The sequence below is a fragment of the Oreochromis niloticus genome, linkage group LG6 (genome assembly GCF_001858045.2).
Source record: "Oreochromis niloticus isolate F11D_XX linkage group LG6, O_niloticus_UMD_NMBU, whole genome shotgun sequence".
Lineage (NCBI taxonomy): Eukaryota > Metazoa > Chordata > Actinopteri > Cichliformes > Cichlidae > Oreochromis > Oreochromis niloticus.
This window is the reverse complement of record NC_031971.2, coordinates 31,935,384-31,963,344: the sequence shown is the minus strand read 5'-3', so window position 1 is coordinate 31,963,344 and position 27,961 is coordinate 31,935,384. Positions and strand designations below refer to the sequence as shown.

At 38.6% G+C, this 27,961-nt stretch overlaps 5 protein-coding genes across 5 annotated transcripts; 4 read left to right on the top strand and 1 right to left on the bottom strand.

Annotated features, from left to right (window-relative positions):
* The first annotated feature begins 3,653 nt into the window (after positions 1–3,653).
* LOC100703276 (GTPase IMAP family member 7) lies at positions 3,654–5,631 on the top strand. The gene is made up of 3 exons (XM_003449978.4): positions 3,654–3,767; positions 3,981–4,093; positions 4,545–5,631. The coding sequence occupies exons 2-3, from the start codon at positions 4,000–4,002 to the stop codon at positions 5,330–5,332; spliced, it is 882 nt and encodes a 293-aa protein (XP_003450026.1). The 5' UTR covers positions 3,654–3,767; positions 3,981–3,999; the 3' UTR covers positions 5,333–5,631.
* Positions 5,632–9,277: 3,646 nt separating this feature from the next.
* Positions 9,278–10,700, top strand: LOC100694349 (GTPase IMAP family member 7-like). Its single transcript, XM_019347409.2, has 2 exons — positions 9,278–9,311; positions 9,708–10,700. The coding sequence occupies exons 1-2, from the start codon at positions 9,278–9,280 to the stop codon at positions 10,580–10,582; spliced, it is 909 nt and encodes a 302-aa protein (XP_019202954.1). The 3' UTR covers positions 10,583–10,700.
* A 6,448-nt stretch (positions 10,701–17,148) lies between these two features.
* Positions 17,149–20,319, top strand: LOC100694076 (GTPase IMAP family member 7). Its single transcript, XM_003450025.5, has 3 exons — positions 17,149–17,322; positions 17,497–17,568; positions 17,977–20,319. The coding sequence occupies exons 1-3, from the start codon at positions 17,313–17,315 to the stop codon at positions 18,906–18,908; spliced, it is 1,014 nt and encodes a 337-aa protein (XP_003450073.1). The 5' UTR covers positions 17,149–17,312; the 3' UTR covers positions 18,909–20,319.
* LOC100693802 (GTPase IMAP family member 4) lies at positions 20,254–21,979 on the bottom strand. Its single transcript, XM_005454834.4, has 2 exons — positions 21,759–21,979; positions 20,254–21,655 (listed from the first exon to the last, which is right to left on the bottom strand). The coding sequence occupies exons 1-2, from the start codon at positions 21,778–21,780 to the stop codon at positions 20,802–20,804; spliced, it is 876 nt and encodes a 291-aa protein (XP_005454891.1). The 5' UTR covers positions 21,781–21,979; the 3' UTR covers positions 20,254–20,801.
* Positions 21,980–22,435: 456 nt separating this feature from the next.
* On the top strand, positions 22,436–27,771 carry LOC100693541 (claudin-9). The gene is made up of 2 exons (XM_005454833.4): positions 22,436–24,339; positions 24,489–27,771. Exon 2 carries the CDS (start codon positions 24,738–24,740, stop codon positions 25,404–25,406), a length of 669 nt encoding a protein of 222 aa, XP_005454890.1. The 5' UTR covers positions 22,436–24,339; positions 24,489–24,737; the 3' UTR covers positions 25,407–27,771.
* The last annotated feature ends 190 nt before the right edge of the window (positions 27,772–27,961 follow it).

The following is a 27,961-nucleotide window of genomic DNA, read 5'->3' as shown; positions in this document are numbered from 1 at the left end:
TTGGTACTTTCTCTCGTATGATTTCTGCTCTCCTTAGAATAGAATAGAATAGAATAGAATAGAAAGAAAAAAGAAAAAAAAAAAAAGAATAGAATAGAATAGAATAGAATAGAATAGTCCTTTATTGTATTTTACATTTACAACGAACTATATAGGTTTGGACCTCAAGAACCACTATTATCAGACATGAGATGGAAATGTAAGGCTGTCTACACCTTATGCATGGGGGACTGTGTTTGTCAACAGTCTAATCAGCTGTTAATTCACAGCAGCTAAAGCAAGATCATGTCGTGGAGATAAGGATGGAGACAGCCTGGCAGCTTGGCACGCAAGAGAAACATAATGTTAACACTGAAACAAGCTAAAACATTCACACAGACAATCATTGCCTCTTTTCTCTGTTCAGTTCTTCTGGTTTAGCTTCTCAACTTCTCAACTCAGCCGCATTATTAGACGTTAATTTTTCTGTTTTAAAAATTTTCAGTTATTAGACAGATTATTGTGCTCTGAAAGTTATTCAGCAGCTGTTGCCAACAAAATCTCTCTCTCTCACTCTCTTGGTCTTTCAGGACACACACACACACACACACACACACACACACACACACACACACACACACAGATGTAATAATGTAGAACAATAAAAAAAAATCTGGATGAAGCATCTCCAGCCCCATGCTTTGTCTCCAACTCAGTTTTCAAATGACACCTAGACCCCTGGAACTATATATGTTGCAATGCTTTCTAATGCTCACTAGAGGGAGGGCTGTGCACATAGTTGCATTCTTTTTTAAAGGTCAGTTTTTAATGGAATCAAAATCAGGAGAAATAGCTAGCTTTTTAACCAGCCAAAAACACACAGATGAGCTATCTTTGTTATGTTTTACAACAAGGGGCCAAAATACATTTCCAATGGTCCAGAGAGAAAGTAATGAAAGAAGACTGCAAAGAAAAGTGCTGCATGACAATAGACTACAAGAGATCAGAAGAAAATTGAAGATGAGATCACAAAGGCTGATGATGATCAGAAGGAGAAGAGATGATCTTAGTACTTGGTGTAAAAAACACGTGACATGTAGTGAGTTTAATGTGACATCTGCTTAAACCTGAAGTGTCTCACTATAATCCATGCGATATTTAGATAGTTTAACCTCATAAGATTTTTGTGCATGGACTTGGTCGATACCCAACATCATTGTTCTGTTCTGTGGATGAGAGACGATGAGAAAAGAAAGTACAAGGGTGCATTTAACCTTCAGATTGTTGCATCCATCTCCATGAAGAATTGCTTGGAGAGTTCCGGTAAAGACAAAATGGGAGCTGAGAGAAGTGGTGTTTGAGATTATCATAGGCATCTTGTGCCATGGTGGTGCACTGGAACTGAAGCTAGGGTGAGATAAGTTGAGTTAGGGGCAAGCAATTCTACTGAAGTCACAGATAAATCTGTGTTAAAAGATAACAAAGCCAAGGAACCATTACAAGTGTTTGCGGTTTTCTGGAATAGGCCCGTTCATTACTGCTTGTACTTAAGACTAGTTGGAACAGAAATGTCCCTTTTCGCCAAGAAAGGAGACCTTCTCTGCATGAAACTCGCATTTATCAACCTTCACGAACAGCTTGTTCTCTAGTAACCTTTGCAAAACCAACCTTACATGATCTTCATGATGACTAAGGGACCGGGAGAGGATCAGGATGTCATCCAGATACACGACCACAAAATGATTTATGAAATCTCGCAGGACTTTGTTACCAGGACCTGAAAAACAGTGGGTGCATTAGTTAGTCCAAAGGGCATTACCAGATACTCAAAGTGTCCAAGGTGAGGGTTGAAGGCTATCTTTCACTCGTCCCCCTCTCTAATCCTTACCAGGTGGTAGGCATTGCAGAGATCCAATTTGCTGAAAATGGTTGTGCCCTGTAACGGCTCTCAAGCATAGGAAAGACATGGCAAAGGATAGTTATTTTTCACAGTAGTCATGTTTAATCCTCAAAAATCTATGCAGCGCTGAAGGGACTTATCTTTCTTTTCCACAAAGAAAAAAACAGCACAGAGATGAGAGGAAGACGGCTAAAAGATACCTGTGGCCAGAGAGTCTGTTATGTATTTTTTCATCATCTCATGTTTGGGCTTTGACAAACTCTACAGCTTACATGTAGGAAGTGGTGCGCTGGGTAACAGGTCAATAGCACAGTCATAGGGTCGGTGTGGAGGGAAAGACAAGGCAAGATCCTTATGAAAAACTTCCACTAAATCCTGGTACACAGGGGGCATGGATGAGACATTAGGTGGGTGGGGCTTGTACAGTGAAGGTACAGGAAGGTAAGTTGGGGGCCGCGGATCTTAAACAGTTTTCATGACAAAACTAACTTCAACCTGACACAAAATTCTTTTACCAATCGAGGTATAGGATGTGAGTTTGTAGCCGGGGTGACAGAGTATAACTGGAGTAATTGGAGCTTAAACACAAATCATATTTTTTCAGTGTGTTTCCTGAGAGTGCGAGTGAGACTGGTTTGAACTTTGTGTGTGATATCCGGCAGTCTATTTACATCCAAGGCAGTGAATTGCAGAACCTTGGGAAGGGGTTTGGGAGGAATTTTGCGCGATTGTGCCAGGGTTTAATAAAAGAAGTTTTACTCAGAAACATAATCAATAAGTGCTTGGAGGGTGAAGGGAATCAAGTTTAGAGGGGATCAGTTTAGAGAGGATCTTTTTCATTGCCTGTCAGTATCCCCACCGTTACTGACGAGCAGTCTCTTTTGGCCACATGGGGCAAGTGTTAATAAAATGGCCCAGGAGCACAGTACAAGCACTCTCCCACAGCCAACCTCTTTCTTTGTTTGATGAGGGAGACACAGGTGCATCTGATCTGCATGGGCTAAGTTCTGTCCCCCTCCATTCTACTTTCCCAGTTGGCCGCCTTGGAAAACAAGAAGAGCCCAAGGCATTCTGGGAAAGAGAGTTTTGCTTTCTCAGATTTTCTTGTACATCATATTATATATATGAATATATATGAATTATTGTGTCTAAAAGTTGTTATATCCCTATTATCTTTTTGTAAATCCTGCAGAAAGAAAATAAGACCAGCTGTTATGTTTAAAAGCAACTTGTAGATACTCACCAACCTGCTTGTCACGTCCATAGGAGTCAGGTTAAAAAAGGTCAACCTATTTTTTTCTTTAAATTATTGTTTTATTACATTTAATAAGCAAAATTATTTTTGTTTTAATGAATTTCTGATGTTTTCTGGATAAAGCACACATACAAACACACTAAAACAGTGTTCACTTAAACATTATTATTATTCTCATCACTGGCTGGCTTCTTCATTACTTAGGCTGCTCAGCTGGTGATTCAACATTGGTTTAAGTATTGTTTTCAGTGTAACAGTGGATATGTTCTGCCCACTACAAAATAATCTGTTGACCCACAAACCTGCTCTTCACATCTGTATTAATCAAGTTATAGAGGTCAACGTATCTTTTTCTTTAAATGACTGTATAATTTTTATTTCATATGCAAAACTATTTTTGTTTCAATGCATTCATTTTCTGGAGAAAGCAGACCTACCGTCAGACTAACACATTTTTCACTTGAACATGATGCTGTTCCTCTTGTCACCACTGGCTGGTGCTGCTCAGCCGACCATTCCGCATTGGTTTAAGTATCGTTTTCCATGGAAATGCAAAGTGGGCATGTCCTGTCTGCTTTGCAAGATTCTAGTGACCCAGCAGTTTACTGTACAGAAGAGTAAGTCCTTGCACAGGTACGTTCAAAATAGAACCTTTAAATATTTCAATAGAAGACGGATTTTATCGATAGAGTTTCTATAAAAAGTCTACAGTGCTTAATTGTATAAACAACCAATTTGGGGCATGATTTATTCAACATATATTTTCAGTGTAGTTCAACATTTACTTGCGATCTGATTAGAAACATTTTCCTTGAATGATTTCCCTTTTTTCTTTTCTATGTAAAGTTTTTGAGAGTTTACTAAAATGTTGGCAGCAAAAGCTTGGATCCAAGGATGCATCCTGCTGGTGTTACTGACATTATGTGGACAAACTGCTCACTGCCAAAATCAATACAAAGGTAAGCAGAATAAGAACTTGTACAGCCGGTTTGTCATGAATTCATAAACATAACAAGTGTTCACCTTTGTTGTAGTATGAATGACTTAATTTAAAGAGGATTTCTTTAGAATATATTTCATTGTGTTCATTTAAATATATTTTTAATCAACACATATGAGCAACTAACCCAGTGTTGGACTTTGCCTTGTTCAGACAACATATCTGTTTTTGGAGTCAGGTTTTTTTCAATCAACATCTACAATACCTTTAATTTAAGTGGTCACCAGCATATAAAAGCTGCAAGTATGCGACTACAGAATCACTAGTGTCAGTGAACCTACCTGGAAAATCACCTGCTTCAGCTGTATCAGAAAAATTCCTAACTTTACCTTAAAAAAAAGGTTTTAAAAAGTCATGTCATACATGCACACTCCTTCAAATATTTCAGATGTTACCATTATTTTCCACAGGCTCTGCAAATCATGAAGAACTGAGACTCATCCTGGTTGGTAAAACAGGATCAGGAAAGAGTGCGTCTGGAAACACCATTCTGGGGGATACAAACACTTTCAAAGAGGACATTTCACCTGAGTCTGTTACTGACGGCTGTCTCAGAAAAGAGGTAGAAAAAGGTGGAAGAAAAATTGTTGTGATTGACACTCCAGGGCTGTTTGACACAAGCAAAACACAAGATGAAGTGAAAGCAAAAATTGAGGAGTGCATTGAACAGTCAGTTCCTGGACCCCATGCTTTCCTTTTAGTCATCAGCCTGAAGTCAAGGTTCACACAAGAGGAACAGGATGCTGTCAAGTGGATTCAAGATAACTTTGGTTCAGAGGCTTCCTTATACACCATAGTTCTGTTTACACATGGTGACCTGCTGCAGGATAAATCAGTGGAAGACTATGTAAAAGAAAGCATACATCTTAAAACACTGATAAATCAGTGTGGAGGAAGGTACCATTCACTCGTCAATAATCAGAAAGAAAGCAGAAAACAAGTCAAAAGTCTTCTAGATAAAATAGAGAAAATGGTGGAATTTAATGGAGGAAGTCACTACACCAATGAGATGTATGAGACAGCCCAGAAGAGACTTGAAGAGGAGAGGATCAACTTAAAGGAGTGGTGTAAAATGATTGCTTTCGCTTCTGCGGGATTATTTAGTGCAGGAGCATACTTTTCATCATATTCTCTCATGGCATTGGGTGGAGCACTTGGATATTCTCAGTTAAATTGCACAATGGCAATGTTTACATAAGTGTAGGAGATAGGACCACTAAACCTACCCCACTCCTCCAGCAAAGAAAAAACAAACAAAAAAATAAGTCATGCATCCAGTGATGGTTGTAGTTTTTAATTATATAATACTATGGTGTGATTTCTGACCAATCATCTGACAGGGTTTTGTGTTACATAAAACTGACTACTTAATAAACAAATACTTTATAGTCTGTTCATATAGGATATTTATTTTACTCTACCGAGTCATTTATATGATCCTTAGTATGACTCAACTTCTATCATCTTCTGTCATATAGACAGAGGAACAGAGGAATTTAAAAAAAAAAGATCCAGGAATGAGTTTAGAAATAGTTTTCAGTAATCACTATTTGAATTACTATTTTGTTAATTTTAAAATAAATTTAAAAATTTGCATGCTTCCTCTGTTAGGGGCACGGGTTTGTTTATTCAAAGGTTTCTCAGTGTATAATTTTGCAACAATAAAATAAAAGTTTAAATTATAATGGCTGGTTTTCATTTTCATACTTAGCCTGCTCAGTCAGTCATTCCTCATAGGTTTAAGTATTGTTGTAGTGGCAATTCCTTTTGTTTGACAGACCAAAAATCCCACAATTAAAAGTCCACAAGCCACTAATATTATCTCAAGCAGTATACTGCACTGAGATAATATTTCGTACGCAGGCAAAAGAAGTCCACTGTCCAAACTTGAAAGTTGCGTTTTTATGGTTTATTTATCCAGTTTGGCAAGCAATAACAGGATCCATTTTTTGTTACTTCCTGCTGCTTCTCCTGCTCTGGTAAAAAAAAAAAAAACATAGGCCCACCCCAGTGCATGCTGGTCCTATACCAGTCTCTCTATTTATAGAAACAAAATGGCCCTACAGCTCTTACTGACTAATTTAACAAAGTAACATCAAACAAACAAAACATTGAAACAAAATATTAACCTACAAATAAACTTGAAAATAAACCCCAAAATATAAGTAAACTAACAACAAACTTTAACTAATTTCAAAATAATAAAAAATAAGAACAAATAGCTCCAACAATTGTTTTTCAGTGAAATGAATGTGTGTCGTGAAAGAAGCTGGTGACCTAACAGCTTACTGCACACCCGAGGAAGCACTTGGACGGATACTTTCAAAATAAAACATTTAAATATTTTAATAGATGAACCATTCCTGCACTGCAACGGAATTCAACAGTTGATTCAAAACTGGTGAAGCTAGCGCTGATACAAACCTATCACCTTCCTGCTGCTGCTGCTTCATATTAAAAGCTTCACAGCGCCAAACAAGCTGGAGGCTTTTTTTGTGAAGTGCGGACAGAACTCGTTAGGAACTTTTGCAAACGTGGTGGAAATTAACAGAGGTATGTGGCAACCTGCCGAAACACTCTGCTGTCACAGAGTAATTCCAGCACCAATTTAAGTAGGTATGACGGTTTGCCACTTAACTTTGCCCATCAGACTTGTAGCTCATATGTAGGGCTGCTCGATTATGGCAAAAATGATAATCACGATTATTTTCACTGAAATTGAGATCTCGATTATTTGACGATATTTATTTAACGATAACAATGTATTGAATAATGGCTTCAAAAAATAATATAAAATAGTGTGCAAATACTGATTACAGTGCAAATGTTTGCAATATAAAAAATAAATGAAAAATGTAAACATCTATGTTTAGTGAACTTCAAAATACTGCACAATATTTGATCCATGTCTGACTCCGCGAACCCATAATGTTTCCACCAATGTTCCCTCAAATATTTCATGTGTCTGAGCGAACACACAAACTCCCTGAGCGTCCCTTGGACCACTGTGAGCGACATCAGACGTGTGCACTGTGGTCACGCCAGCATCTAATCCATCCAAGTTACATGGTTTATTAAAATAATCAAATTACAGCATTTACATTTATGTTAGACTACTTTTAATTAACTGCTTTAGCCCACTTACAATGAAAATTTAAAAAATCCTGTTCATGACCTGTGTAGTATGTTAACACTATTGGAAGTAAAAATAACGAACTCCAATTTTGAAAACACAACTTTCTTTCTTTCTTTTTTTTTTCATAAAGCTCTGACTTGTATTATGAGTATGAGTCTGTGGTCTGGGAGAGAGTCCTGTAACTCTCTGTCTGCAAAATACAGTATATAATGACCAATGCTGGGCAATTAATTATATAGTTACTACTTCAAAAAAGTAACTGAGTTTGGCAAACAACAAAGTTTTTTGCAGCTATTTTTTTTTTTTTTTAAATGCAGCCAAGGTGTTTTTTTAAATAAACATTTCAAACTATTTACAGAACAATCAGCTGTTCTGCATCAAATCTGATGCCACACAAATTATTTGTGCCACTCCAAAAAATAATTTCTGTCCACTATGAGATAAAGGAGAACAACAGCCTGATACCTGCAGGCCTGAAAACAGGAGATGTATCACTCCTGTAACACCTGTAACATTCAGCAGCCGCCTCATTTTTCTGACACACACAACAAAACTATTGACTACACCACACACTAACTACACACTAACTACACAAGATTTGCGCTAAACGTCTTAAATCTCTCACATCTCAGAACACCGCAGTCACTACTAAAACTTCCCCCCGTTTCTTAACAACTAGATGCCACGTTGCCATATCATTTTTTGATTGGTCGACACGGTACTTTTTTCGACCAATAGGAAAGGGTGGGGGGTGTTATGGTTTCGTCTCTGCTCACAGGCGGAGAGTGCTTTCCTTATTAAACGCCGTTTTTACCGTTTCTTCCTGCAGTAAATATAAATAACGACAGTATTCAGGAAGAAAACCAAACATTGCATATTTTTATCATAACTCTGGTTTTACGTGGCCTATCAACACAATTTAAAAACTGGTATAAAGTCCACACTTTTCCCGTCAATTGCTCCGTCTGTCCTGCTCACATCTCCAATGGTTGTACACGTTGTCATTAATGTGGCTTCACTGCACATCAGCCACGCCGCTTTGCTAGCTAAAACTCCGGTGTCGGCACATAAGGACGCTGTCATAGCCTGTCAACCACGTTGACTGGCTGCGTATATACGAATGTGAATCGCATTATTGGCTGGACTATAGGATAAGGTGGCATCGTTCTAATCCCATACAGGAGCAGCCAGTCACTCACTGACTAACACTGCAAAACAGAATTGTTAAAGTTTTAATTTTAATTTCAATTCAGGTTAGATTTTTTTTGTGCGCAACGCAGATTTTCTGTGCGCAGAGACCGTGCCAGCAGTGCGCAATTGCACACGTGCGCAGCTTAGAGGGAACATTGGTTTCCACACCACTGAAGTCGTTTTACCTCTCTTTTCAACCAACGGCATTCTTTCTTCAGCAGCCATTATCCTCTCCTCTCCAAATAACTTCTGCTTAGCTTTCCGAGCTTCCCTCGGATCCTCTTAATTGTTGTGACGCATGTTCGAAACGCAGAGAGGTGCGCTCGATTTGCCACACGGAGCAGCGCGAGATTAAAGCACGAGGGAGGTGCTAATAATCGGCTCAGTCATTTTTAATGATCGTTGAAAACCCAGATTGTAATCGAGATTAAAATTCGATTAATTGAGCAGCCCTACTCATATGCATACAGCCAGGATGGTTTGCCACTTCATTTTACCCGTTAAAGTATGCTTGTAGGTAACATTCACAAAGGTAGCATGGTTTGGCACTTAATTTTACCCGTTAGTGTATGTGTGTAGCTGTTATTAACAAAGGTAGGATAATTTGCCACTGAATTTTAGCTGTTAAAGTATGCTTCTAGCTCATATTCACAAAGGTAGGATGGTTCACCACTTAAATGTAGCTATTAAAGTATGCTTCTAGCTCAGATTAACAAAAGTAGGACGATTTGCCACTAACTTTTAGCAGTTTAAGTATGCTTGTAGGTGACATTCACAAAGGTAGGACGGTTTGCCACTGAATTTCGTGTTGTGCGCATGCGCAGAAACAACGGGTGGGATGGTTTGCCAGGTAGGATGGATTCCCAGAACACCGGTTTGTCATGAATACATAAACATAACAAGTGTTCTCATATGTTGCAGTATAAATGACTTCATTTGCAGAAAATTTGTTTATAACATGTTATAAACATATATTTTATTTAACATGTTATTAGCAAATAGCCTAGTTTCGTACTGGAGTCAGTTTAATATTTCTGAATTTGAAAACATATATTTATGTATATAAAACAAATAAAGTTGAATGTTGTTTCTTAAGGTGAACAGTCAAACTCACTTTAATGGCAAGTGCTTCAGCCACTTATTTGTGCAGTTATTAACTTCTACAGTTTGACAGAATCACTCTCAAGTCATGTCATACATGCACACTCCTTCACATGATTCAAATGTTACCATTAATTTTCCACAGACTCTGCATATCATAAAGAACTAAGACTCATCCTGGTTGGTAAAACAGGATCAGGAAATAGTGCGTCTGGAAACACCATTCTGGGGGATTCAAACGCTTTCAAAGAGGACATGTCACCTGAGTCTGTTACTGACGGCTGTCTCAGAAAAGAGATAGAAAAAAGTGGAAGAAAAATTGTTGTGATTGACACTCCAGGGCTGTTTGACACAACCCAAACACAAGATGAAGTGAAAGCAAAAATTGAGGAGTGCATTGAACAGTCAGTCCCTGGACCCCATGCTTTCCTTTTAGTCATCAGCCTGAAGTCAAGGTTCACACAAGAGGAACAGGATGCTGTGAGGTGGATTGAAGATAACTTTGGTTCAGAGGCTTCCATATACAGCATAGTTCTGTTTACACATGGTGACCTGCTGCAGGATAAATCAGTGGAAGACTATGTAAAAGAAAGTAAACATCTACAAAGACTGATAAACAAGTGTGGAGGAAGGTACCATTCACTCATCAATAAGCAGAAAGAAAGCAGAAAACAGGTCAAAAATCTTCTAGATAAAATTGAGGAAGTGGTGGAATTTAATGGAGGAAGTCACTACACCAATGAAATGTATGAGACAGCCCAGAAGAGACTTGAAGAAGAAAGGGAAAAGAGGAAGAAGGAGGAAGTGCAAAGAAAAAGGGAAGAAGAGGAGAGGATTAAATTAAACGAGAGGCGTAAAATGATATTGTATACCTCTGCAGCACTTTTGGGTGCAGGGCTGTTTTATACCTCACCTCTTCTCATGGAAGTAGCTTCAGGACATGGCTTTAATTGCATAATAAGTATGCTTACTTGGGCCTTACACCTTTACAAAACAAAAAGGCCAATATATAATGGGTAACACACTGGGCATCAAATCCTTGTCATCTGGGATTAGGTGGTTTTAAATTATGTTTCAATTCACTTTATATTTACTTTATGTTACATTTATTTCTAATCTAATGTGACTGTTTTTTTTAATAGAGTATTTTTTGTCAAATCACAATTTAAGAATGTGTGAAACAGATTTGTAGATACATTAATATTTTAAATTCATTGCACCGTAACAATGTACCACAGTAGAACCATCCTCATTTAGTTCAGTTCAGATTTATAGTGCCAATTCAAAACCACATTTTCCTCCAGGTGGTGTATATTTTAAGGCAGTGTTTCCCAACCATTTGGAGCCACTGCACATATTTCACATTAGAAAAATCACACGGCACACCACCAAACAAATATGTAATTTTTCTCTGCACACCAGACATAGTGAAATTGGCTCGATTTGTCCCCAATATACCTTTTTTTTTTTTTTTTTTTTTTTTTTTTGCTTTCTTCTGACCACTCATGCTAGGACCTTCATCTGATTTGGAATTTTTTCCAGGACCCAGGTCAGATTGACTACTTTTTTTTTTTCCCTTCAAATATTCATCTATTGCTACTGCGTGCTGCGTTGTCTCACTTGCAGCATGTAATTTCTTCGTCTTCTTCAGTTTTACTGGAAGTTGCAACCCATTTAATTGGAGCAAGAAGTTTTACTGCCCTTTAGTGGAAGAGAATGTAATTGTTCTGCCTGTTACTCACTGTTAGAGCAGCGGTCCCCGACCCCAGACCCCAGAATAATGGAGAAAAAACAGAGACAACACCAACAATCTGATGACCCCCATAAGCAAGCTTTTTGGCTACAGTGCGAAAGGAAAACTCAATTTTAACAGCAAGAAACCTCCAGCAGACTGTTGGACCGTTTCCTAACACAAGAATTTATGGCCCTGTTTTTTCTCTAGGAGAGTCAACCTTAAAGTTTTGTACCTTCTGTCCCCCTCTCCCAAATTCCTCAGAGAAGAGGTCTTAAGTTTCTTTTCTCTTGTTATTTCAGTTATATTTGCATGTTTGAAATAAAATTCTATCTATCTTGTGTGTGCTTAATCTGAGTGTTTAATTGTGCTTGAGAATGAATGAATGAATGTGTTTTTGTAATCCTTGAAAGGACCTCATGGTGGTTGCACATTTAATAACATTCTGATGGTGTTAATGTTAATTAAGATAATATTAAACCAGAGTCTAACCCAGCAGCCTGAGGTTGATGTTTCAGAGTTTTAGTGCCCCATGTACATTTTTACTAGCCTGTAAAAGAAAATGAAAAAATAAGCTTTTATTTGTATATTTTGAAATAGGAATACATATTAAATAATATTATTTTATATTATCTTACATTAAATCTGAAACATAATGCTACAAAATGTCTTTAGCTTTACTGTAGATTTTTGCTGTGTGAAACAAACAGTGGTGGTTGGGAGTTGGAATTGCAGTAAAGAGGATAACAGTGGAGGTTTATATCCTTGAACTTAATTATAGCACTTTCAGAAAGACCTCTAATGTCTCCACCACTCATTTGTACTAGTTAGGGCAGACTGAGCTACTTTTTATTAAGATGATTCATAAACTTACACTCCTTGTAAGTGATGAGATCTATTTAATTTAGATTATATTGGATTGGCAAGCAGAAAACGATGTAAGTGTATCAGTTCAACAGCAGAGTTGCAGATTTTCTGAATTATTCTGTAGCACAGCATTCACTGGTGAAGATGAAGTGACAGTAAACACTGAGGAGTGTATTGAGCAATCAGTTGTTGGACACCACACTTTCCTTATAGTGATCAGTCTGAACTGAGGTTCAGACAAGAGGAGCAGGACACTGTGAAGCGGATTCAGGATACTGTTGTTGCAGATGCTTCCACATAAACCATAGTCCTGCTTACAGATGCTGTTTTGCTTGAGGGTAAATCTTTTGATGGTTAGAATAGAAGAATAGAATAGCTTTTTATTGTCACTGTTACAAGAACAGTGAAAGGCAGTTTGGCATCTCTCCATGTGTGTGAAGTACACAATAGCATAAGTATTTACACAATGACAAATTTACATTTACACAAGAAAGATATGTACAAGTTATACATACACCTGCAAACATACACGCACATACATACATATATGTATATATACATATTTGCATCCGTACATGCATACACACACATATTTCCACATACACACTTACATCTATATACATACACATACATGCCATCTAACTAGCAGGTGCATTGAGAGGTGCAGTGTGATCAGTGATATTGCACATTGAGTGGGGGGGGTGCTGTTGGAACTATACTAAATAATGTTATAATAAATACAGTTTAAAGAGGTAGGGGTGTTGTTTGCATTGAAGTATAAACAGAAATACGATTTATAAATAAGGTGTAATGTCCATGAGTGTTGGCAGTGCAGTTATCCTCCAATCAGGGTGGAGGTAGGGCATGTTTGACAGCCTGTGGGTAAAAACTTCTGTTGAGTCTGTTTGTCTTTGACCTGATGGACCTGTAGCGTTTACCAGAGGGAAGGGGGGAAAAAAGTGAGTGTCCAGGGTGTGAGGGGTCTTTAATGATGATGCTGGCTTTCTGCTGAAGTCTGCCAGTATAGATGTCTCTGAGGGGAGTTAGTGAGGTGCCGATTGCCCGCTCTGCTGCCCTCACCACCCGCTGCAGTTTCCTCTTGTCCTCCGCAGTGCAGCAGTTGAACCAGAGTGTGCAGCAGTAAGTCAGAAGGCTCTCAATGGTGGAGCGGTAGAAGTTTACTAGCAGTCTTTGGGGTAATTGACGTAGTTTCCTGAGGAAGTACAGCCTTTGTTGTGCTTTCCCTACCTGGTGGGAGATGTTTGTGGACCAGGTAAGGTCGGCCGAGATGTGGACTCCGAGAAACTTGAAGCTTTCTACCCTTTCTACCTCCTCCCCATCAATGTAGAGGGTAGAGTGCTCAGATCGCTTTGTTCTTCTGAAGTCGATTACCATCTCCTTGGTCTTGGCTTTGTTCAGATGCAGGTTGTTGTCGTCACACCATTGCTTCAGATGCTGAACCTCCTCTCTGTACGCTGAATCATTGTTGTTGTCGATCAGTCCTATGACAGTGGTGTCATCAGCAAATTTTATAATGGTGTTACTGGTGTGGATTGGTGAACAGTCATGGGTGAAAAGTGAGTATAGGAGGGGACTGAGGACACACCCCTGTGGGACACCCACATTCAGAATGAGGGTGGAGGAGGTGTGCTCTCCCATTCTTACGTTCTGGGGTCTGTTGCTCAGGAAGTCCAGTATCCAGCTGCACAGTGAGCTGCTGAGTCCTAAGTTGCTTAGTTTATTAACCAGTTTGTGGGGTTGAACTGTATTGAAGGCAGAGCTGAAGTCCACAAACAGCATTCTCACATAGGTGTTACTACAGTCCAGGTGTGTGAGGGCTGTGTGAAGAGCTGTTATTATGGCGTCCTCTGTCGACCTGTTTGCCCTGTATGCAAACTGGTGTGGATCGAGGTTTGCAGGGATGGCAGCTTTAATGTGTGACATGATGAGCTGTTCGAAACATTTGGCAATTATGGGTGTTAAAGCAACTGGACGATAGTCATTCAAGCAGCTCACTGTGTTCTTCTTGGGCACTGGAACGATGGTGGCTGACTTAAGGCAGGATGGTACTACAGACTGTAGCAGTGAGAGGTTGAAGATGGTGGTGAAAACCTTTGCTAGTTGGTCTGCACATGCTTTAAGCACTCTACCGGCTACACCGTCAGGACCAGCTGCTTTCCTCGCGTTGACTCTGCGCAGTGTGGCTCTGACCTGGTGCTGCTCCAGCTGGATGGGAGCGTCGTCCCTCTCTGTAATGGCAGGATGGGTGATGGTGTCCCTGTTTTCTTGGTCAAAGCGGGCGAAGAAATGGTTTAGGGTGTCAGGTAAGGTGATGTCTGGGGAGTTGGTTTGTGTGCAACTGTCTTTGTAGCCAGTGAGTGTCTTGATCCCCTGCCACATGTTTCTGGAGTTCTTTGTGTTAAAGTGTTCCTCGATGCGCTGTTTGTATTTGCGCTTGGCTTCTTTTATGCCTTTAACCAGAGATTGGCGTGCCTCTTTGTAGACTTGTTGGTCTCCTGATTTGAAGGCGCTGTCACGTGCTCTTAGTAGGGCTCTCACCTCACTGTTGAGCCATGGCTTCTGGTTCGGGAACACTTTAACAGTCTTTGTTGTTGTTACGCTCTCAGTACAGAAGCTGATGTATGAGAGTACGGCAGATGTGTGGCCCTCCAAGTCTGATCCTTCTGCAAATACACTCCAATTCGTGTTATCAAAACAGTCTTGTAGGGCCGTGGTGGCTTCCATGGTCCACACTCTTACTGTTTTTTCAGATGGTTTTTCTCTTTGAATTAGAGGTTTATAAGCAGGGATCAGGGACAGAGAGAGATGATCAGAGAGTCCGAGATGAGGCAGGGGGGTGGCCTTGTAAGCATCTGGGATGTTGGTGTAGACCTGGTCTAGTGTGTTGTTTTCCCTCGTCGGAAAGCTCACGTTTTTAAAGAATCCAGGCAGGACAGATTTCAGGTTTGCGTGGTTAAAATCTCCTGCCACGATCACGGCGCAGTCCGGGTGCGTTGTTAGCTGTTTATTAATGGAGCGCTGGAGTAGCTCCATGGCTGACTTAGCATTAGCTTGCGGCGGCACATAAACTGCTATTATTGTGATCGCTGTGAGCTCTCTCGGCAAGTAGAAAGGTCTACACTGAACCATCATGTATTCTATGTCCGGGCAGCAGTGGACGACTTTAACTGTGTTGTTGGTGCACCAGTTATTGTTTACAAACACTAGCAGACCTCCCCCGCGTTTCTTACCGGACTCTTTGTTCCTGTCCGCTCTGAACGTAGCGTGGCCCGCTAGCTCAATCGCAGTGTCTGGGGTAAAAGAGTCCAGCCAAGTCTCTGTGATGATCATAACACAGTAATCCAGACAGCGTGAGGTGATCCGCAGTCGTAGCTCGTCCATCTTGTTATTTAGTGACCGTGAGTTGGTGAGGAAGAGGCTCGGAATAGCCGGTCCGTGTGGGTTAGCACGTAGCCTAGCCTTCAGCCCCGCTCTCTTCTGTTTCCTGTGCCTCCGTCGCCTACGCCACTTCAGCGGTGGTATGGTGAAATTAGAGTCGGTGACCCTCCGGATCTCAGGGGGAATTGAGTCCCAGTCATTGTCAGCAAAGGTGTGGAGGTTTTTGTGGTTTAGAACCGCAAGCAGTTCAGCTTTACTGTACTGCATATGTGCTCCTGCATATCGGAGTAAAAGTGAAACAAAAATACACAAAATAAAAAGAAAACCGCTAAGTTGAGGAGAGCGCCGGGCCGCTGCGACTGCTCGCGCCGCCATCTTGAATACGTGAAAGAGAACAAAAATTTAAAGAAACTAATATGTGACTCCAAGAAGATATTCTCTCTTTAATGACCCGAGTTAGAATCGAATCCAAGTCAGGGAAATTCTAGGTTAAACAGAGAACATAGTAATATTCAATGGATGGTATTACTACATCAATAAGATAGGAAACCTAGAGTAAATGTGCAGGGGGAAGCAAAGACTAGAGGAAAGACTTGCCAGGGACCTTTTGGTGTAGAAGCATGTTGCCCCTCATATGTTCTGGTGACATTAGTTGGAGCACTTGGACACATTCAATTAAATCCAATGGACCTTTTTCCTTAGGTATGAGTTCTATGATGGAAAAAAAGTGAAAATAATGGCTAAGAATGTGGCAAATAATAACTTTCAATAACATGTACTTTTAAAATGTTTGTGCATTCCATCCATCCGCATGAAAGGAATTTTTGAATACCCTTGTTTTCCATTCTTATTTACCTATTGACTGTTTGTTTATAGTTTTGCTTTTTTTGTCAATTAAAATGGGAAACAAAAAAGAGACTTTGATCGTGGGCGATCGTGGCTCAAGAGTTGGCAGTTTGTCTTGTAATTGGAAGGTTGCCGGTTCGAGCCTTGGCTCGGACAGTCTCGGTCGTTGTGTCCTTGGGCAAGACACTTCGCCTACTGGTGAGGGGCCGATGGCGCGATATGGCAGCCTCTCCTCTGTCAGTCTGCCCCAGGGCAGCTGTGGCTACAACTGTAACTTGCCTCCACCAGTGAGTGAATGAATTGTAAAGTGCTTTGAGGGTCTTGAAAAGGGCTATATAAATGCAGTCCATTATTATTATTATTTCAAATACCAAACATCTACCAAAGTAAAACCATTTTAATCTGTACTGACCTACAACTCTAGGCTCAGACAGATCCTTTTTCTTTTATTTTAAATTTCTTTACATTTTTTTTAAAGAATAAGATGCACTTGAGTGATATTCTTGACCCCCTCATGCTCCTTTAAAAAGAGAGCTAAGTCATTATAGAGTTATTGTAAAATATATAAATTGTATATAAATAATAAAATATTCTTATGCGATTAAATGAGAAACCTTAATATTTTTGTTGGTTTGCTATGAAAACTTCTCAGCAATGTCCAAACACAAACCTGTTAACCATATTTAGAGGGCTGCGGACAGCCTACACAGACAGTTTTCACATTTCAAACCAAAGACAATACAAGGAAATGGGAAGCCCCCAGTGACTAGGCTTCCAGAAGTTTCCCACAAAACTAATGTGAAATGTGTCGAGCCACAGTCTACGTTTGTCTTGTCTAAGTTCAGAACTCAGGTCTGAAATAACTCACTTGGCCAACTGGGACATATAAAGCATAGATCTGAAGTAATGGCTGAAGGTAAGATCATCTTTCTGAACTAGTTTAAAAAATGCACTAATTATTTAAGTACTCTAGGATGTGATATTGATACACTGAAAAGGGTAAAAGAGGCAGTCAAAAAGATGCAGACCTTCTTAAAGATGTCAGTGACTAATCTTACCTTTTTTCTCTCAATGGTGAAACTTGTGACAGAAATACAACTCCGAGAAAAGAAGCAGAAAACTCTACCTCGGTCTGATGGGTGTGGTCTGAAAAACTTTGATGGTATGCTCCTTCACTTTCTGTGTAGTCACTCGACTCTACTAGTAGCTGTTCTACTCTAATTTCAGTAATTATGTATCAGAATCAGAATACTTTACTAATCCCAGGGGAAATTATGTGGTCACAGATCACAGGAGCTCCAAGACAGTAAGAACAGTAACTAACAACAATATATAAATGTTGTTTTATTTACTATTATTATTTAAAAAAACAACAACAACAAATGAATACATAGTATATTTCAAGGAAAATGTGCTAAAGGCTTTTTTTCCCCAGATAGTCCAGAGATTAAATTTAAAAAAAAAACAACAACAAAAAAACACACTTACTTAAGACTAACAAGGCAGAAAAGAAAGGATTCGGGTTTTTTTGTAGATGCCAGTAATTCTGTGTCTGTTGTTTCTATCACAGGTCTGGATTTGTCTGGAGGTTTGAGGATAGTCTTAGTGGGAAAGACTGGATCAGGGAAGAGTGCAACAGGAAACACTATACTTGGAAGAATTTCCTTCAAAGAGGATCCCAGCCCTGTGTCTGTGACCAAACACTGTGAGATGCAGAGTGGGGAAGTGGATGGGACTTTGGTGCAGGTTATTGACACTCCGGGTCTGTTTGATACAGGCATCTCAGAGGAAGAATTAAAAGTCAGAATAGAGGAGTGTGTCAAAATGTCAGTTCCTGGCCCTCATGCTTTCCTACTGGTAATCCGGCTTGGAGTAAGGTTCACAGAAGAGGAAAGAAATGCTGTTAAGTGGATCCAAGATAACTTTGGAGACGATGCTTCCATGTACACAATCATGCTGTTTACGTGTAAAGATCAAGCTAAAGCTGACAATGCTCTGAAGGAGTGCAAGGAGCTGCGGAGACTCTCGATCACATTTGGACGCAGATATCATGCTTTCAACAACATTGACATGGATGACCGCGTACAGGTAAAAGAGCTGATCAACATGGTCAAGGAAATGGTACAGGATAACGGCGGTAAGCACTACACGAATGAAATGTATGAGAAAGCCCAGAGGAAGCTAAGAGAGGAGGAGGAGCGGAGGAAACAAGAGGAGGAACAGAAGAAAGAGGAGGAAAGGAAAATATGGGATGAGGAGAGACAGAAGCAGGAGGAAAAGAAAATCAGGAAGAAAAAGGTTCAAAGAAAGAATATACGCGTGGCCGCAGCTTCTGCTGTTGTCTTGGTGTTTGCTGGGGTGGTCATTGCAGTGGGAGCTAACACCACAGTGGCCCTGGCTCTAGGCGCCCCTGCACTTGTCCTGGGAATCTTATGCGGTTTATCTGCCATTTTCATTTGGAAAGGCATAAAATGCAAGGCTAAAGCAAACGTGCCTGTATAACAAGATGGAGGGTAGTGGCAAGGATATTGTTCGGCTACAGTTTGTGACACTGAATAAAAAACAGAAATATTCCATATACAGTATTAGTATCCCACACATTATGGTTTGGAACTATGTCTAAGTGACTTGTTTAGGTTCTGTTTCTGTTTCAAAACAAGTATGTGAATTTAAAGCTAATAGTAAACAAGTGGTATGAAATGTACTTGTTTGTCTTTTTTATCGTTTACATATTATATATGAATGTGAGTATCACTTCTTTTGGCTCATTAGTAGGATTCAAAATAATTGATTTTAAAACCCAAATGTAAAAAGATTTTTCACCTATAGATTATACCTTGGTAACTTATAACCGTTAAAATACGCAGGCACTGACACACTGCTTCCTTTACTTTTTATTTGTAGCATTCTGAGCTCATTTCCCCAAAGGAAATGGGAAACAATGGTAGACGTCCATTGACCCATCACGTCTGCGGAAACAGAGCAAGTCCTCATTGTCCTGCCACTACAACAATGTCAGTGCATACCATCAGTACAAACATGACCAGCACAGATGTTAAAATGAATGGTAGTCAGTTTCTGTCAGCCACAAAATGATCAAAGTAAGGACACTGCTACTTGTTCTGCAATTAAGAACAAAAGACAGTGAAGCTGAACATTATTTATTTAAAATTACAAATGAAAAAAAAGCAAGGAGGCTTAGTATCAAATAACTGGTGTGTTCAGATGTGAAAAGGTTGTAAACTGAGTTTTAGGTGGCGCTTAAAATGTACAGGTTATATTTTAAATGCCAACTACACCTACAACCTGTATTATAGGTTAGATTGGTCTATTTCGATCTGTTTGACTAATACCTGCAATGGAATGAGTGTTATGTGTTATTTGCTAATGAATCTTACAGGAAAACTTGTACCAAGAATCATTTCTTGTTTCAGTTTCATTTGTCATAAGTGTAGTTTGTTTATTTATTATGCGTTTTGTGTGTATTTCCATCCATTTATGCCAAGAAAACCTCATGACCTTTCAAATAGCCTAAACCAGACCTAGTGTAAAATCAAATTATTTTAATGCTGTTTGAATGTGATATCATGACACGGTAATTTAGCTGTCAGCCAGTGTATGATTAGTGTTGTATATCAGCAAGACTGATGAATTTCAACTTGGAGGTTTTTGCACAATCTTGGTGGTGGGGCATGAGCAAAAAAGAACTAATGACATTCTGGTACAGAGTGGATGACTTTATTTAAAACAATGAAAGCAGGCATTAGCACAAGAAAAGGCAATGATTTTAGTGGAAGATGTACTTTCAAATGCCCTTTTATAGTCAAATTAAATATAAAACTGTAAATCAGATCATACATTCAATTTAAAAACAAAAACCCAATCCTGATTTACAGTAAATATCTATAATGAACCGTAAGTATCAGATAACTTCAGGTACATAGTCCAGCTTGACTATCATTGCAGAACAGATGATTTGAATAAGTCGTACCCTTCAACAAGAAAAACAAATTGAAAAAAGAAATACTGCAAAAAATACTGTAAAAAGAAATAGAAAAAGTAATACTGCTTAAAAAGTGCTGTAAATGTAGTAATACAATACAAAGATGAGAGAGTAGTGACATTGCAGATTAAAATATGATTAAGTGATGTTGAATCATTTTCTTTTCGCTTCACCTCTACATAACTATATGTTTTTAATAAATATTCTCTTTTTTTTTGATTATCTATGGAAACAAACTATTGCATGATAAATAAAGCATAATTACATAAACCGTACACTAAACCTGATGAAGTTTAAAACAACAGGTATAATATCAAGCATGAATTTGTCCTTGTATACAAAAAGCCTCTTCTTCATAAAGAGACTTCATAAAGGTCATGGCTTGGTATTACTTAGCTGTTCTCTGTTTTAGGTCTGATCCAGCCCCCGATGCCTTTAACAATCCCTGCTCCTACAAACATTAATAGAGGCCGGACGGATGCGACTGCTGCTTCCTCTGCCATTACAGCAGCACCAACTGCAGGAGCAGCAGCTGCCGCTCCTGCCGCTCCTGCCACAAGCAAATAATTACCTGCAGAGTTCAATGTGTCTCCACATTTGCGCCACCATTTGTTCCAATTCATCTGTTTCTGGGCCTCTTCGTATTTGCTGCCGGTGTAATGGTTCCCGTTTAATTGCACTGTCTGGTCTATCTTTTCAAACAGATCAGCTACCTGAGTGCGATTTTTCTTGCATGTGTTGTCAAATACAACATACCCAGCTTTACACTCAGCGATGAGCTCCTTCAGATCAGGACTTTGCTCTAAGTAGTTTTCAATGGATGTTTCTTTGAGCTGATCACCCCTTGTGAAAAGCACTGCTGTATACTTTGAGGCTTCATCCCCAAAGTTTTCTTTGATCCATTTAACAGAACTCTTCTCTTCTTTTGTGAAGCGCACATCCAATCTGATCACTAGCAGAAACATATGGGGTCCTGGGACAGACAGCATTATACATTTTTCTATTTCCTTTTTCAGTTCCTCTTCTTTAATTGATGTGTCAAAGATTCCAGGGGTGTCAACAACACTCACAGTTCTTTCATCAAAATGTCCAGTCTCTTTCTTACATATGTTTGTTACAGAAGATGGAGATATTCCTGTGTTAAAAGCTGTGTAACCCAGGATAGTATTCCCTGTTTCACTCTTTCCTGAGCCAGTTTTCCCCAGCAGAACAATCCTCAAGTCACGGATCACTGGGGAGAAGGAGTCTGTGGGCATACATTTTAAAAAGCAAAACAACTCATGGGTTCTGGATCAGGTTACATAAGCATGTTAGAAAACACGTGCATGCACAAAAGTAAAAATACCTACCTTCAGTTGTGGTTAAACCCATCTTGCTGTAGGGAAAATAGGAACAGGAAAAACCACAAAACCTGTCTGTTGTTCCTTGTAATGTTTTCTTCTACAGCAGGTATGTTCGTACTGAAGCGTGCCAGTCACCCTCTGTCGTTCTTTGTCTCTGGCTCTCTCCAACACAGTGTTTTCCAGTGAAATGAAACTCTTGCTCACCACAGTGGGTTTCAGTGAAATGAAACTATTCACAGCACAGAGGTTTCAAAGGTAAAACTAGAACTTTAGGTAAGATGTTGATAAGTAGGCTCAAAAAAGCATTGTAATTTGCTTAAAAATAGACTTTACATAAGCAGGTGACACTGTAACCTCAGCTATGGCAAACATCTTTAAAGGAGATCTGGAAACTAATTTCCATTAGCCTGTTGTGAGAAGCTTGAAAGTTTTTTTCACTTATGTATCCAGTCTTTGATTGACACATACACTGTAAAAAGAAAATAGGTGAACCAACTTAATTGAATTATTTCAACTGGTAACACCTAATTTAATTAAGTTCTTTGAAATGAAGTTAATACATTAGATAAATCAGTTGTGCACTCTAATGTATTAACTTCATTTCAAAGAACTTAACTAAATTAGGTGTTACCAATTGAAATAATTCAATTAAGTTGGTTCTTTTTTCAGTGTAGATGAAATTCTGTTAAAATTACAGCAGACAAATAAAATAAATAAAAAGCAAAAATACACTGGATGTGTAAATAAAACAGATACAGGAATTGAACTGAAATTAAAACTCAAACAATACTGTAATTTTTCATGTCCAGGAGCTCAAAGTAATAAGCTGTTCTGGAAACAGCATAAAAACATCTGAAGAAAGGTCAGCAACAGAGAATTGCAAAACATGTATTATAATCTATGTTATTAAATTTTATGCTATTTCATTACATTTCACATCATGGTAAAGTTACTTCTTTTTTAATGTGTGCAAGTGGTTTTATGGTGTTCTTAGTATATTTTAATTATAAGTATATCTTTACAACTTCAATTGCACCAAGCAGGAGGAACACACCTAAACCCATTGTATTCTGAATACAATGACAGCAAAGGCTTTCAGTTCTGTACTAAACATTGTTTCCCAGGCTGTGGGACACCTTGCATTGTCAATATTAATGACACTTGGTACAGATGTGGAAAAGAAAACATAACAAAGTAAATGTTATAAAAACTCAGATTTTTATGTCTAGGTGTCAACAATTTGCTCTTAAATGTGTCCCTTTTTACCATTTTTCTGATATTGTGGGAATTAAGTATGAACCAACCAAATGCAAAAGGGACACTTTCATAAGTAAATAATAGCTCAAATAATATAACAAGACAATTGTGTCCTGTAAAACCTTTACACCAACAGTGATTATTAACTGCGGGAATGGGTAATTCTTATAAGTAATTTCTGTAAACTGGTAGGTGGAAATCTGTTCTGAATATGGAGTCAGATTTTCACATCTTGTGCCTGTTTTACCCTCATAACAGGCAGCTCATAAACAAACAGCACATTACCAGACACAGCATTACTCTTAAAAGTGCATACTAAAATTAAAATTAAACAAATACAACTCCATTAAATTACCTGTTACATGGATTATTAAATTGCCTTCATTATCTCTCATTTTGCCACTTTCACACTAATTTATGTAGAGTTATAACTGGACCAAAGGTTTAGAAGCCGACTCGACTTTTAGGTAATTAATTCAGAGACAGTGTTTTTACTCTCATTAAGTGTGGCGTTATTTAGCAGGTTTATTTTGAGCAAAAAGATGGCTGGAGAAGCAGTGACAACAACAAACACAGGGCCTCATGTTGAAACAATGAAACCAGCTGTGTCAGAAGGAGTATAAGTCAGTGTGAAAAGGATGCTATTCAAAACTGTTAACAGGATATCACCATCAGGAAAGCCTGTGTAGCACGGAAATAATGAGAACATAGGCCTTAAAACGGACATTATGCCAGTGTTAGCAGTGTCTCTACTGCCATCTAGTGGCTGGCTGATCACAGAACAACTTATAAAAACCAAACACATTTTTTGTCAGCTTAAAACTTAAAACATTATATAACATATAATGTAATATTTTATATATTATATAATTTATTATATATTTTATAATATATAGTTTAATATGTCACTTTTAGTTCTTATTAGAGTTTTTCCATTTCTGTAGTATCCCACTATAGTTAGTTTGGCATATGCTAATGAGCTTCAAACTACTCCTCCCTGACTTCATCCTCCGCCTCATTCTGCCCACTCAAACTCAAAGAGATGAGAACATAGTAGCAAGCAACAATGTCTGTAACAAAGTGTCCTAGTGTCCTCGTGCTGTTATTTCATTTTTTTTGCATAACCAGCTCTGTGTGTGTGGTGTGTATTTAGTATGCACTATTACACTGCTGCCCTCCTACATCTCTGTGTACGAGATCTAGTGAGACAAACTGGTCAGTCACAACAGAAGAAAGACATCAACTACTTGCATCATATGGCTACTCTCCATCACTAGAAACACGCAAATGATTAACAAACCATCACATCGTCTGTGGACAACAGATTAAAGTAAGTGTTGAAGAAATTTGTGTAAGATATGTTTTGAAAGGATTACATTTTGACTGCTGTGTAAATTTTCTGATACTATTTTATGTCTTAGCAAATTTGAAATGTGTCTCTATGAAGTTAATTTCCTGAAGTTGATTTCATCTTTGCAGCATACCTATTGGAAGAAAAAGAAAGGACACCGAGGAGAAGAAGTGCCTTTGAGGCAACTGCTGTTGTTATTCAGAGCTGTATAAATAAAATTTCATTGAACTGAACTGAATTGAAGGGACCCATACAAACAGCTTAAAATCCCTTGAAATGACTGGAATATAGTGGAGAAGAAAAAAAAAAAAACTGAACCAGGGTATTTCAAAGAAAAGATCCATTTTGGGTATTTTTTTTAAGTTTCATAAGCAACAATGGCATCAACAGGTCTTCAGCTGATGGGCTTGGTGCTGGCTCTGCTGGGTTGGGTTTGCGGGGCGCTGGTGTGTGCTGCTCCTCTGTGGCGCGTATCTGCATTCGTTGGTGGAGAGCTAGTCATTGCCCAGGTGTTGTGGGAAGGACTGTGGATGAACTGTCTGTCTCAAACTACAGGACAGATCCAGTGCAAGACCTATGACTCCACCCTGGCACTGCCTATGTTTACCCAAGCGGCCCGGAGCCTCACAGTTCTGTCTTTACTTCTCTGTCTTCTGGCCATCATCCTCGGGGTGTCAGGAGCCAAGTGTACTCACTGCATGGGAGACAATAACCAGGACACCAAGGCAAGACTGGGAAGGATAGCAGGGGTGCTCTTCATTGTGGCGGGCCTTGCCTACTTGATACCCATCTGTGGGACTGCCTATGCAATCATCAGGGACTTCTATGATCCAAATATTGCTGCACCTTTGAAAAGAGAACTGGGGCCAGCATTGTACCTGGGTTGGGGGGCCAGCATACTGCTCCTGGTGGGGGGATCTCTGCTGCATGTCGGCTCTCCTCCACCAGGAGCAAGAGCTATGCCCATTGTCGGAAGACCAGCAAAAGACAGCCAACAAACAGTAGCAACAGGAGAGGTGAAGCAACAGGAGAAATCTTTTGTATGAAGATACAGAGGTCACAACTTCATCATTTAAGTTTCTGGAAACTGCAAGGTCATTATCTACAAGAGGATATTCAGAACGTAATAGGTTTCATAGTATTATAAAGTTAAGTTTGTTTTGTTGAATTGTGTTTATTTAATAAGGTGGTATAATAAGGTGGAAGGTGGCATGGGTGCAGTGGTTAATGCTATTGTCTCATGGCAGGAAGGGTCCAGTTAAAAACAAGGGGGCACAGTGTCTAAAGACATGTTTGTTAGGTTACCCTAACCCTTTAAAGCCAAGTGTATTGTATTTGATACATGTGTTTTTGTGAGTTTTTGAGACTTCTACATCATCAGCATTTTTTTTTTACCTTAAAAAATGATATAAATTGCATGACAAATTTTTAATGACTAAATTGCAAAATATATGGCTTATGTAGCAAATGTGATACAAATTAAAACTCATATATGCAGATTAAAATTTAATATATTGTTATATATATTTTGTCTAAAGGTTCAACAAACACTCCATTTAAAAAAATTTAAGATTTCTGGCAGTTATTTCATGGTTCAGGTTTTAAAGGACTAATTCATCCTAATTTGGACAAGCGGCTAAGGAAATGGATGGATGGACTTTTTGAAAGAGTAGAAAGTGAAATGAGTTGTGGGTGGATTGCAGATGTTTACTAATGCATGTGACTTACATTTGTCAGATTCCACTCTGCCTCTGCTTGTGTTTGTGCGTGTGTGTGTGGGCTGTCTGTGTACAGAAGGCCAGTGTACATATTGCAGCCTGTGTGTGCACTGAAATTATGTGTGGGCAGTTGGAGCAATGCCATTTACTTTTAACACACACACAAAAAATTATTAAATTTCATTTTCTGCTATTATCAGACATACATTTTATACCCTGATAACACTTGGGACTTTTTCCACTAGTAATCATTATTGATCTAAATGTTCTTTCCAATAAAGAACATAGTTAGTTCTAGTTTAGTAAGATAAAATAAATCAACTTTTACTTTTGTTTTTTTCTGATTGTGTTTTAATACTGCAGTGTTTTCAGTGAATGCAATGAATATAATACACTATATACGATACAATATACTTTACTAATAATTTTTTATTCCTATTGTTTTTAATTAATTGTTTTCTTTGGATTGTAATGACCTATGCACAACAATAAATGTGTTTGCCATCACAACAACTGGTTATCCTGTTCATATTTGATGTCTAATGAAACTGAGTAAACATGTATTGAATATAACTATTTCCAGTGCTCTTTATTCTCAAGATTTTAACACACTTTGTACACTTATTAATCTAATAAAACATTTCCAAGCTGGGTTTGCTTTTTAAAAAAATGGACTCAAGAGCAACACACATTCTCGGTGAAGGACAGCTGCAATGATATGTTAATGATTACCTCACTTGTCACCAATTATGAACACAGCTCCCTTTACTTATTTTCTAGAGTAAAATTTGTCCTTTTCAGTTTGAACCTGAGCAATATGCAGAATCTAAATGATCGCTTAAGCATTAGGTTCACATTGTTCTGGTTAACCGTTTACTGCATATTTGTTCTACCACATATGTGTTTGTTACCAGAGAGAGTATGAGTAACAGCAGAATAAGAGAAGGAGCATTGTTAAATCACATCATTTGCAGATCTGAAGTAATTGGAAATCAGCACTAATAAAAACTAAAACCCCAAGTTCACTTAACCACAATTTTACTTAAATGAACAGTAAGTCAACCCCAGCTGCATCTTAAAGCACTTTGAGTAGTAACAACACACAAAAAACACAAGGGGGCAGTAAACTGTACGGAAACAATACACTCTTCCAACAAGAACCTTTAACTATTGGTTTTGGGACCGGTTTGGGTGTCATTATTGAGTTCTCATTCTATTTGCTGAATTTACTTCATGATCTCACGCCATGTGCTTGTAACACCTGCTTAGTATAGTAAGGTTAGGCTTATAGACTAGATTCGAGAGGAGTAAAATAAATTTGAGAGAACAGTGTTGAACAGCTGGCAGATTTATTACAATGTTACAATGGTGCAATAACCCAATGTAAACAACATAGAAAATTAACAGAAGATCAACAGAGAAGTGCGCTCTTTTGAAAATAACAACCAAAATAAAATAAAATAAAATGAGCAGTCTCTTTAGACCTGACTCCTGATGAGCAGGATATTGTGAGTTCAATAGTTTTTCAGAGAAACGATCCGTATGGAGTAAGTAGTTTTTGCTCTTGCTTATCTGAAATCCTGCGATTTGAAGTAATTCACATCTGTAGATCTACTCCTGCATCCAGAACAGCTGGCCACACTGCTTTTGGATTCGGCAAAGAGTTTTCACAGGGTCTGGCTCGCCATCCATATCCAGAACCACTTCGCGATCAGATCCAGGATCACAAAAAACCAGGCTGCACATACAGTACAGAGCAATAAACAAAATAGTTCTTAACAGTTTTTCTAAATAAAATGAGATCTCATAAAGTTTTCAAAATCAAGTACACTGTTGTTTTAACATTGTTCTGTTTCTATGAATTCAATTTGTATTGCTTTACA